General features: G+C 42.0%; 1 protein-coding gene across 1 annotated transcript in view; it reads left to right on the top strand.

Moving 5' to 3' along the window:
* LOC120917823 (BTG3 associated nuclear protein) overlaps positions 1–13,294 on the top strand; it is a 440,239-nt gene that overhangs the window by 42,568 nt on the left and 384,377 nt on the right. The window contains 2 exon segments of the mRNA XM_040329379.1: positions 2,648–2,744; positions 7,932–8,026. Of these exon segments, the coding sequence (XP_040185313.1) occupies positions 2,675–2,744; positions 7,932–8,026 (165 nt within the window). The 5' untranslated portion in view covers positions 2,648–2,674.

The following is a 13,294-nucleotide window of genomic DNA, read 5'->3' as shown; positions in this document are numbered from 1 at the left end:
CCCTCACATGTGAGGCCGCTGGATGTGCAGTATACACTGTATGTAGCTGAGGCAACCGCATAAAGAACTCTGCTACGAGTGCGAGTCGAGACTTCCTGTCTCATACTCGGAACACAGTAGAGTCCATCTGATCTGCGCTCAGCCATTCAGAGAAAGCAATATTCAGAGAGGTGGGCTGATGATGTCACAACCTCTGAGGCCGCGTACATACGGTCGTTCCAAACCGATGAGAATGGTCCGACGGGCCATTTCCATCGGTTCACCGCTGAAGTGGTCTGATGTGCGTACACACCATCGTTCCAAAAACCGATCGGGTCAGAACGCGGTGACGTCAAACACACAACGTGCTGAATAAAACAAAGTTCAATGCTTCCAAGCATGCGTCGACTTGATTCTGAGCATGTGCAGGTTTTGAACCAATGTTTTTCTGTACTAACCATCGGTTTGGACCGATCGGGCAGCGGGCCATCGGTTCGATTTTAAAGCATTTTGGACCGAAGGACAACAGACCGATGGGCTATACACACGGTCGGTTTGGACAGATGAAACTGAACCTCGGTCCATTCTCATCGGTTTTGTCCGACCGTGTGTACACGGCCTGACTCAGCCAATCAGAGGAAGCTTTGTATTCATTGCTCAAATACATTGCTTTCTCTTAGACCCCTTTGACACTGGTGTGGTTTGCAGGCGTTATTGCGCTAAAAACAGCGCCTGCAAACCGACCTCAAACAGCGGCTGCTGTTTCTCCAGTGTGAAACCCCGGGGCTTTCACACGGGAGCGGTACGCTAGCAGGACGTGAAAAAAAGTCCTGCTAGCCGCATCTTTGGAGTGATGAAAGAGAAGTGTGTTTACCGCTCCTCCACCGCTCCTGCCCATTGAAAGCAATGGGACACCGTGTCTATACCGCCGGCAATGCAGTGATTTTTAACCTTTTTCCGGCCGATAGCGGGGATAAAAAAGCGCCGCTAAAAATAGCGGCACTTTACCACCACTCCCGCCCCAGTGTGAAAGGGGCCTGAATGGCTGAGCACCGATCAGATAGACTCTACTGTGTTCCGGGTATGAGACATGTTAGTGAGGGTCAAGCTGGCCCCAGCTGTGCAGCCCCAGACGTCAGGTCGCTAATTCTAGTCGTAATTGGGACCTGGCGCCCGGGGTTTGTCAAGCTCTGCTCTATAAATTATTTATAAATACACCAACAAATGTACACTGAAGATTCCTACAGGTTAAATTAAAGAAGCTCTATGGTCACAGCAAAGACTAAAACTTTAATTGTCATAAAAGCAGAATAAAACGTACAAAACTAGCACTGTATCCCAGTGCCTAGTATTACAGCGTGTGTGTATCAGTGATGGCCGCGGGTAACGTTACAAGATTTCCGTCCATACGCGTTGCGTCCCAATGGGCGGGACTTCATCAGCAGACAAAGTCCTGCCCATTGGGACGTAACGCGTATGGACGGACTACGTTTTAGTCTTGCGGAGAGCACTATATATGTTCTTTTCATTCGCAATGATTCATGTGACCGGGAGTTGAGGTTGTCTGCATCTGGTACATTGAAAGTGGTATTGCTTTCCCAAGAAGGGACGATTTCCCACACCCTGTGTGGGAAAGCGTACTAGACCCTCTGTAATTAAAGGGTCCATCCCGTGAGGTGAGCAATCATTTCTCTCATTGGTGGAGGTTTTTCCCCACAAAGTCACCTGCATTCTTACCATAATGTATCATCACTGAAGACATCACATATTGGTTGACCTGTGATATATGGACTTGTTACTAGCGCTGCACTGTCTTTTTTTTTTTATATATATATATTTATGTTCTAGGGATTTGAATGAATTGACCCTTGGTGTTCAGCAGCTTTAGAAGGGGTTATTTGTATTGCGCCGATTGTTTTTTCTCTACAAGGATAGGGCTTTAACGGATGCCATTTGTAATCCCAAATAGGAAAAAGAAATACTAATTCATAAAAATATTCTAAAGTTTATTTAACAACATAAATATCATAACAACATATATCAAACATATTGTGCAATCAAATGGATGTAACATTTCCCCATGGGCTAAATAGCTAAATCATGTGTATATACAAAGCGACCTGTCTTTTTTGTATATTTGTATATGCAGACACTTTAGCTATTTAGCCTATGGGGGAATGTTATATCAAAATGTTATGCAATAAAATGGATGTATGTTTTTATGATATTTTTACTATGTTGTTAAATAAACTTTGGATTTTTTTTATAAATGTGAGTGCTTCTTTTTCCTATTTGGGATTACAGATGGCAACGGTTAAAGTTCCCATCCTCTGTTTTTTGTTCTTTTGTGCTGTCTATGGATGTGGTGCCATACTAAGCGGGTTACATCTCTACATTCTTCACGGTCATTAGTGCTTCACTTTGCAAAACTTTAATAAAAATACTTGGGGTTAATAAAGTCTGTTAGAAGTATAATAGCGCTGATAGTAGGGCTTTTCCTTTTTCTTCTTGGTATAATTGCATTGTCTGTATATGAGCAACATCTACTAACATGTTGTCTTTAGTCTTCCCTAAGTTGTCTGAAGATTCTTAGCTTACAAAAGTTTGACATTTTAAGTCACAACCCTTGCTGAGGTAATAAATACGTTTTTGTGTAATTTTTTTGCAGGACGATTCATCGCATTGGCAGTTATCCATGATGTCAGGCGAGGAGCTGACAGAAGTGGTTCAAATAACGGTTGATGATTTACATGTTAACCACCCTGGTGAGTTATTTTCTAATTGCCTTTTATAACTTACCTGTCATGTACGTTGATTAGGCAGTATCTGTCAGTTTTGCTGAGTAAGGACCTATGTCGGCAGGCTTTTGTCTGTGTTAGAACTTTGTCTCTCATCATACAAGTCAATGTAGGTGCAAAAGCAGGTTGATGCAACTTTGGTGGCTAAATGCAGGTCGGAGCGAGGTCAAAAGTGCCTGTCGGTGAACTCCTAATGCAACTATCAATAATCTCAGAGGCAACTCAAAATTATCAAATGCAAGCAGAATACACCCAAATGCAAGCTGTGTTTTCCCCATAAACACAAGCCTTAAAGCGTTTGTTACTCCACCGTTTCGTATTCCTGACATGTCCCTTCTGTACCATGTACTTGTATGAGAAAGTATCCCTTTTTCTTTGTATTGCCTCCTCATTTATGTGAAATCCCTGGTGTGCCCGTTAGTCCCCTTGCTTTACTATTAAAAATGGACCAAACTAAGCAGGGGAGCACGCCGTGGTCAGTTCTCTAGGAACTCTGTGTACTCTTCAATGATCAGACTTGTCCTGACATGCCCCCCTGCACAGCCATTCACAGGGAAGCTTGGTGTGCTGCTGCTTCTCCTCCTCCCCCAGCTCTTATGCAGCTGTGAACAGAGGGAGTGTGATCACTAAAAAAGGTATTTATAATGTTTTTTTATATCTATGTAATAATGTTTTGCCTTTCATTTCTATTTTAAACGGAATGGGTTGTTTTACAAGGTTATCCTTTACAATCAATTTAAAGTGGAACTAAAGGCACTACTCCATATCTACTCCAACCTTCCGACACCCTGGAGGTCTCTTGCCGGCATCTCTTCCCTGAAGCCCCATACACATTATCAGTTTTCCTGCAGGTTTTTCTCTTCAGGTTTACCAAAACCATGTAGTGCAAGGGCCTGCCTGATTGCATACGAATTGAAACTCTTAAGGTTTGACCTCATATTAGATGGTTTTGGTAAACCCGAAGAGAAAAATCTGCAGGAAAACTGATAGTGTGTATGGGGCTTGACTTCTTCCGGGTGTTGGTCTTCGGCCATCTTGATTGGCTGATGCGGGGTGACGTTACTCCTGTGCACGCACTAGAGTGTATTCATCCCGGTACATAATAAGTGTGTCGGAATGTAGGCTGGGCTGGGCTGCACATGTACGTTCTATAGGGGATTGCAGACAGACAGGTAAGTGTATTTTATTCCAGAAGAGGCATTGGCATCCAGGCCTCACTGGAAGTGTGTTGAATGATGCTGAACTGAGAAGCACCATTGAATTGGTAAATAGATGAGTCTGCAGAGGGCAGTGCTAGAGAGGTGTGAGTATTGCAACCGGAGCTGCTGTTTTTTTTAACCACTTGCTGATCGACTTCTGCAGATATACTGCAGCAAAACACCTCGGCTGCATAAACCGACGTACCTGTACATCGGTTCGTGCATGAGATAGTGTGGCTGCACGCCGGGGGAGAGCGGGTTGCGGTACAGGGAGGCAGAACTGAGATCTGCCTATGTAAACAAGGTGGATCCCCATTCTGACAGGGGACAATACTGAGATCTGCTGTTCCTAGTTGTCAGGAACAGCGATTTCTGTGTTGTCCCAGTAAGCCCATCCCCCCCACAGTTAGAGCCGGTTCACACTGTGGCGGCACGACTTTGGGGGCGACTCTGCAAGTCGTCCTGAAGACGACTTCAGAGTCCTCGGACGAGAGGGCCTCCGTGATAGGCGAACACTGAACACAGTGCCTCCTGGGAAGCTGAGTGTTCCGCCTATCACGGAACAGAAGAAGTAGGAGGCTCGGCTTTTGAAAAATGGACGGCCGCGATTCTGCATGTCTTAGGATAAGGTAAGGGATCGTCAAGACACAGTCAGGCATGTCATAAGGGAACAGCGAATCTGGCATGTAATGGGGCACAGTGAGTCTGGCATGTAATGGGGCACAGTGAGTCTGGCATGTAATGGGGCACAGTGAGGCATGTAGTGGCACAGTCTGGCATGTAATGGTGGCACCGTGAGGCGAGGCATGACTAGTCGCTTATACGGCGAGTATATCCCAAAACCAGCATTTTAGCTGGAAAATTAGGGGGTCGTCTTATACACCCAGTCGTCTTATATGCCGGCAAATACGGTATATGAAGAATCAAGAAAGTAGACTTTATACCTGGATGCCACATATGTGCACCCCTGCAGATATCACTGCTGCCCATCAGTGCCCATTGGTGCCTCCTCATCAGTGCAGCCTCATCAGTGTCCATTAGTGCCACCTATTAGTACACATCAGTGAAGGAGAAAAATTACTTATTTACAAAATTTTCCAACAGAAACGAAGAAAAACGTTTTAGTTGTTCAAATTTTTTTTACCAAACATTTTTAAAACTTTGCGGTGATTAAATACCACCAAAATAAAGCTCTATCTGTCTGAAAAAATTATAAATTCATATGGTTACAGCGTTACATTCAAAGTGTGACAGCGCTGAAAGCTGAATATTGTCCTGAGCAGGAAGGGGTGGAAGTGTCCCGTATTGAAGTTGTTAAACATGACCTCTTCATCTCAATTCGATGTGGGCCTCATAAGAATCTAAATTGTTCAGTATAATTATAAATACTTTTGTTAGAGGCACTTTCATGCGGCATAAATTGCCATGTTTCTTTAATGGTCATTTAGGGCTCTGTTTATGAAAGGACCTCTTGAGCTTTCGTATATAAAGCTAAGATGTAACTTGTCCTGGTCCTGTCAGTTGATTTTTATTGGGTAGTAAAATGTTGTACAGATTGCCTGGTGTTTATTAACTGTTCCTTTAGCTTTCTTCATTTGCAGTTTATTTGGCAGTTAATTAGACTTTCTGGTCTTTGGTACAGATAGCTCACTGTTCTCCTCCACCATATCTATGCTTGTCTCGTTCCTCGCCTGCTTTTAAGATGTCTTAAAGATTTGTGATGTAAGTCCTTATCTCTTGCTTTCTCCAGCAGTAGTTTCAATTCCATTTTAAAATACACATTATCTATTTGTGCAGCTGTGACTGGGAAATAGCGCGATGGGGAGGAGAGGTTGTTGCTGTAAAGCGGTATAATCGCTCCTTATAGTGCAAGGAGCCGACCTTGTTTTTGTTTGCTGAAGAGATTGTAATTGGCATCTTTAGATTGTGATCAGGGTGATATACCCCTTGGCCTGCCCTTACTTGCTTTCTGACTCTGCCGCTATCCCTGTACCCCCCTCTGTGTTACCAGCCGAAAATTCTTCACGCCTCCTAACTTCTCAACAGTGTGATGGAAATGGCATAGCCCCGTATAGAGTCCTTCTATTGACTATTGCTAATTGAATGGGCTCTGTGCTGTTTTTTTATTGAGACAGTGAAAAATAATTCAGAGGAGGCATGTAATCATAGGGGAACATCACGGTTTTTGCTATAGATGTGTATCTGAATATAGTTTTTATTTGATGTTCACGTACATGCTTGCTGTGCCATAGTTTCATAATGGTATTTCATGTACAGAGTTATTATAGTAGTGGCTATCTGTATATCTTCGCAGTCAGTGATGTGTAATTGTAAACTCTTGTAGGCAGTGTCCTCCAACCTTTTTTTTTTTTTATGTCTTCTTACCTTATGTTCATTCATACATATTTATTTTTGTGACTATAATGCTACAGAATACAAACATTGGTCACTTTAAACTCGACGCCTACCTAGTACCCAAAAGCGTATACATAGTAACCAACATTAAAGTATTTCTAAAGGCTGAAGGTTATTTACATCCATGCATTCTATACATGAAGTTAAAATACTGCTGTGTGCACTCCCCCCCCCCCCCCCCCCCCCCCAATATTACTTTCCTGAACCTGATCTCCTGGCTCTCTTCCTCCTTATTGGATCAGACACAGCAGTGGCAGCCATTGGCTGCTGTCAATCACAACCAGTGTGGAGGGCATCTGACCACACATCAGTTTTCTTCTTTGCAACAGACCATTTTAAATGAGCTTTGACCCAGAGAAGAGTGCAACGTTTCTGAATCATGTTCAAATACAGCTTCTTCTTCTTTCCATTCCAGATATGACTTCTTGCATTTTTGGATGGCATGGTGAACTGTGTTCACAGACAGTGATTTTTGGAAATGTTCCTGAGCCCATGCAGTGATGTCCATCACAGAATCATTCCTGTTTTTTACTGCAGTGCCGTCTGAAAGCCCAAAGTTTTATTTTATAATATATATATATATATATATCATTGTGGCCTTGTCCCTTGCGCACACAGATATTTAAAGATTTTCTGAATGTTTTGATGATATGTACTGTAGATGATGATATATTTAAAGTCTTTGCAATTTGGAACATTATTCTTAGACACAGCTTTTCACAGATTGGTGAACCTTTGCCCATCTTTATGAGACACTCTGACTCTTTATGATGCCCTTTATTTTTTTTTACTCAATCATGTTGCTGCGCCGTTGCCAATTAACCTAATTTATTGCAAATGTTCTTCCAGCTCTTCCTTGTTAGTATCACTTGCAAGGTTTTTGTTTCTCTGTCCCAACTTTTTTGAAATGTGTTGCTGCCATCGATATCAGAATTTCCTAATTTTCCTCCCCTAAAATTATAAATTTTCTCGGTTTAAACATGTGATATGTTTTCTATTTTTCATTGTGAATAAAATATGGGTTTATGAGATTTGCAGATCATTGTATTCTGTTTTATTGTAAATTTTACACAGCATGCCAACTTTTTTGCAATTGTATATAATGTTATATAGGTTGTAAAGTTTGCAGTTGGGTAAGACATACTACACATGCACTAGCACAGACCATATCAAAACAACACATAAAACAGATGCATCTGTGGCTGCGGACCAAGCATGTGGTCACTTGGGGAGATATTTAGACACTTGGATTTTATGCAGATCCTGCTAAGTATTTACTCTTTCTAGGTTTTACAAATTATTCACACATTGATCTTTTAGCAGCCAGTGGAAGAGCTGCCTAACCCAAGGAATCTGTTCACATGTGCCATCACTCCACCCAATCAGTGTCATCTGTTATGATTGCGGGTGTACTTACAGCCACAGGACAAAGGGTCACAGGGTGAACAGCCTGGGCAGCAATGCCAACAAACAAATCGGTTCTGACAGACTTCTGTCACAATTATTGTTTACATTTTTTTTTTTCTCTGTTTCTCCACAGACATGTTAGAAAATCATGAGGTAACAGAAGACGACATACCGCCTTCACTGAAACGCCAGCGGATAGAAATCAACTGCCAGGACCCATCCATAAAGGTATTCACATTCACCATTTATTTCTGTAGCTTATTCTTTGATGCAGTTATGCCTTGATGGGATAACTGCTTGTCTGAAAATGAGACCTAGCCCGAGGAGGTGTAAATCTTTGGATGATAAGAGCTAGGGCTGGTTCTATGTCCAAGTCACGCCAGCGGCATTAAGCTTTATGAGAACTTTAAGTGTCTTAAGTGCTCCATTGTCCATTTTCACACAGTAAATCAACCTCTATATGAAAGTGTTGGGCCTGAGTGCCTAAAAGAGAGGGAATTATTTCTCTCTCTATATCATTTATAGAGCGTCAAGATACCTTCTAATAGGGGATCTATTTGACAAAGACAAAGGAATACTAACTATTATTTGGCCTGTGTTTATTATACTTTCATCTACTCCTGTCCTCAGGACCCACTAACAGGACAGATTTTAAATATTACCTTGGGAAGATACAGACTAGAATACTGCATTTACTGAGCAGCAAATTATATCACCTGTGATGTATTATCTTGCAAACCTGGCCTGTTAGTGGTTCCTGAGGCCAGGAGTTCAGAACCACTTGGCAGTGTCTGAGTTCAACCCCTCACCCTGCCACTATTGAGAAGTCTGAGCCTGGCTAAATATGTACATTCAGATCTTATTACCTTTCACTGATTTATTTTTTTGTTTTTATTATGATCCCTAGGCAAATACTGAGAAAGAAACAATTTAATTCAGTCATATGTTCATAAAAAATCCCTTGGAATTTAATCTTTAAACAACTAGCATTTTTATCTAAATCTGTCTTGATTTTAGGGCTTCTAGGTTAAGGGATCATCATCCTCAGCCAATCAGGGCCCTGTAACTATTATTTAACTTCTGCTCCTTTTTTTTCTAGATTACCATAATGTTAAGGGGAGCAGTGTTAAACTATGCACATAGAGGATGCTGCACGATTCTGGGAAAAATGAGAATCGCGATTCTTTTGCATAAAATGAAGATCACGATTCTCAAAGATGTTTCTATCTAAAGTTATTTTCAATACAAAACTGAGCTTATGTGCTTAAATACAGTATATGTAAATCTGACGGACTGTTTACATGTTAAATTTTAAAAGCCGCAGCAAACCTGCTTACCTTACATGGTTGCTAATGTGAAAGAACACCTCTGATATTTACATTTAACTAAATGTGAAAAAAAGTCAGAGGTGTTCTGTCACATTAGCAAGCATGTAAGGTTTGCTGCTGCTTTTAAAATTTAACATGTAAACAGTCTGTCAGATTTACATATACTGTATTTAAGCACATACGCTCCGTTTTGTGTTGAAAATAACTGTGAAATGTAAAACTCTGTTGGGTGTAACAAGATGTTCGCTTGCCCCCTTCTCACTAACATTACTGTGCAGGAGTGTGGGGTGGAGCCAGATGGCGGCGACGAAACGTCACTTCCTGACGAGACAGCCACCGCCGGGTGTACCAACATGGCCTCCGCTCCGGAGCTAGGCCGAAGCCGGGGACTTTCCTATGGCCGCACCCGAAAATCGCGGCCCATCCAGCCTGGAGATCACGTGGGGGGTTGGGGTGAATCAAGTTTGCGATTAATCGTGAACTAGCAAGGGCTAACTAAATAGTAAGGAAAGCTTAGAAAAATATAATAAAACAAATGTCACTGTAAAAATATATACTTGACCTACCTTAAATTGGACAGTGTCAGTAGGGCAGTGGATGGTGCCAATATTTTTTCTTATTTTAATTTTTTTTAGCAGTCCTGTTAGGGGGCTTTGGTGAAATGTCAGGGGTCTAAACCCGTGTTCCTCAACTCCAGTCCTCAAGGCGCCCCAACAGGTCACGTTTTCAGGCTCTCCATTATTTTGCACAGGTGATTTGATCAGTTTCACTGCCTTAGTAATTATCACAGCTGTTTCAGCTGAGGGAAATCCTGAAAACATGACCTGTTTGGGGCGCCTTGAGGTCTGGAGTTGAAAAACACTGGTCTAAACAAAGAGAACACGGTCCTCAGTCTCCATCTCTGCAGTTTCAGCTGCATAGTATGAATGTTTACTATTCTTCAGTTATGAATGAACTCAGTGAGTGACAGTTACCGATCACTCAGTGTTAATTCAGAAAAGGAAGGGTTGGTAAATTACATAATTACCAGCCCCTTCCTCCACTATTGATTTTGAAGACACCCTGCAGCAGCCGGAGGGAGAGGAGAGTAGGGCAAGCAGGCGACATTGCCAGGGGGGTTCAGTAGCAGAAGAAGGAGGAACCATTTATAAAAAAAAAAAACAGGCGACTGACATACAACCAAAAGAAAGCTCTGTGTGATTTTTTTTTTTGTATTATTATTATTTTTTTTATTATTATTATTATTATTATTATAACTCCCCCCCCCCCCCCTAGTTAAAAAGGATTTTTACAGTGTGCGCAGAAATCCTATTTGTTTTTTTTTTTTTAAACATTAGCATGCAATTTTCTAATATTTATGTATAAGGTTTGGTTGTACAACTATGTTTAAAATGTTTGAAATGATCTAGAATCCATTTAAACATTTTTCCATTCTCAATCAAAGCAGAAGTAATTCATTCTATTTATTCAAGTAGGGGTCAACCAAACCATGTGTTAGAAAACCTGAAAATAGATTGATATTTAGGTTTGGTGTCCTGTTTTGTAATCTCAGTGTATGTGTGTGGGGGGTCTTAGTACAGTTATACTTTAATATGTTTGTGAAAGTGGATTATGCTGTCTGGGAATACATCTGTTTATATATAGGATGCAAAGTTAGTTGCGCTAAGTGAGCATAATATAAATGTGAATGGACAGTAAAGTCCAAAAAAGTGTCAGCAAAATAAATTAATGAGTCCAATTCCTTGAAACATATTCTGAATTGAATTGGATTGGAATAAATACTTATAGAGCGCTGAATGCGAGTTGTGAAACTCGCGAATAAAGTGCTGGGTGCTGTGAACTCCAAATGGTATCCTGATAAATAAAAAATTTGAAACTGTGCCATCTAAACACATAGGCCCGGATTCACATACATCCGCGCATATTTATGCCGCCGTAGCATATCTAATATACGCTACGCCGACGCAGCGCACAGAGGCAAGCACTGGATTCACAAAGCACTTGCTCCCACTCGCTCATAAAGATACGCTGGGTTTCCTCTGCGTAAGGCAGCGTAGGTGGAAGTGGACGTGAGCCATGCTAATGAGGCGTGACCCCATGCAAATGATGGGCCAAGCGCCATAGAAGTACTTAAAATGAACGGCGCGTGTGCCGTCCCGTGGCCGCATCCCAGTGCGCATGCTCAGAATTACGTCGGAACTACTCCCTAAGATACGCCGGATCACTGCCTACGACGTGAACGCAACCTACGCCTAGTCATATTCACGTACAACGTAAACGACAAAAGATACGACGGCTTGTGTTCCCTGGTCCATACCTTTTGCATGAGTTGCGCCTCCTATATGGGGAATAACTTTACGCCGGATGTACGACTTACGCAAACCGCGTATATTATGCGCCGGGCGCAAGTACGTTCGTGAATCAGCGTATCTCCCTCATTTGCATATGTGCATAGAAAATCAATGGGAGCAGCAAATGCGCCCAGCGTAAATATGCGCCCAAGATACGACGGCGTAGGCAAGTTACGTCGGTCGTAGGAAGCCTATTTTTAGACGTATCTCAGATTGTGGGCACGGCGCATAGATACGACGGCGCATACTTACACTTACGCGGCGTATCTCGAGATACGTCTGCGTAAGTACTTTGTGAATCCGGGCCATACTGTATAGTGTAGGAAGCCTAGAGATGACAATTTTCCGTTTGTCATTTTTACTTTATACCACTAGATGGCAAGCTTAGCATTCCTCAAATATAATCCTACAAATGATATGTTAATGCAAATCATTTTCTGAGCAAAGGTAGAGATTAAATTCCTGCGTTACCTCTGTTTCTCTGTCAGCGAGCTTGTAAAGAATGAAGGTAAATTATGGCCCAGCTTAATCTCGTAGCTAGATTTATATCTGAAAATTACACATCTGGAATATGCAGCAAGGTTTGTAATATAGGTTTTGATGTTTTAGGGCATTGTAGGAAGCATAATGTGACTTTCATATATAAATATTCCTTGCGAGGACACTTAAGCTTTCAATTCCTATGTTGTAAATATTACGCTATATTAAAGGTCAAGAGAAGTGAACTGCTCTCTTCTTACATGGAGGTTGTGTCCCATTGGTCCCATTATTGCACTCGCTGTTCCCAATACACCATATCAGAGTCATACAAAATATCTAGTATCAGAAATCCCTGCTTGCAACAAGCTGTGTGTAAATAACTGATCAGCTTCCAAGAACAAGTAATATGTTCAGTAGTCTGTTCATTTGGAATGGCTGCAAGTTCTGTTTAAGCTTAAATTGTACTTTGTAAACCTGAGCTTAATGGGGGGGGGGGGGGGGCAGATAGAGGAGAGAGATCGTAGTCTTGGCCTTTTCTAGTAATGAGAGTTTAGTATAGAAACCTTTTTATCTTAAAATAAGAATTTCAGAAAAGCAGCTAAATACACAACTGAAATCCATATATGTGAATTGGCTTACCTCCTAGAGCAGGGGTGCTCAAACCGTGGCCCATCGAGCCCTCTGATGTGCCCAGATTCCGATCAACAGCTTGCTGACCCACCATCCCAGAACATCAGAGTGCATGGGGATGGCGCTGGAGGTGGAGGAAGCAAGTAGGCGTGGAGGGGGCAGGAGCATGGATGCTTTCTCTGTAGCGCCCATCCCCTGTCCCAGGTGAAGTGATACCAAGTGCACTTCACCTGGGACGTTCCTAGAAAATTGGAGAGCGATGCCAGCAGGAGCTGGAAGAAGAAAAGGTTGCACTGCACTTTTGGACAATGGGCATATTAAAAGAGGCATATAAAGGCTGCTTTTACCCTGATCCCCAGGTACAGCATGGTGCACCTGAGGTTTTCCTGCAGGTTAGCTGCTCGGAGTCATAGAATTCTATTTTATCCTGGTGATTTGGTGCGCTTTTTGGTAAAATGATTTCTAGGGATAGTTTTAAACTTTCCTCCTGCTAGTAGGAGGTCATGTCTCCTGGTTCTTGTTCTTGGTTTAGGAGGGCTGAACCTTATGCATACCCTTTATGAAATGAAAACAACTAAACTGCATCTGAGCACCACAAACCAAAAATGCTATTATATTATTTATATAGTCAAAGCAAACTCCCCCTATCCATCTAGGTCTCCATGCCAAAGCCATGGCCATCTTGAGTAAGGGCAGATGATTCATGT

The sequence above is a fragment of the Rana temporaria genome, chromosome 11 (assembly GCF_905171775.1).
Source record: "Rana temporaria chromosome 11, aRanTem1.1, whole genome shotgun sequence".
In the NCBI taxonomy this organism is placed as follows: domain Eukaryota; kingdom Metazoa; phylum Chordata; class Amphibia; order Anura; family Ranidae; genus Rana; species Rana temporaria.
The sequence above is the reverse complement of the archived record's forward strand: the minus strand, read 5'-3'. Positions and strand labels throughout refer to the sequence as shown.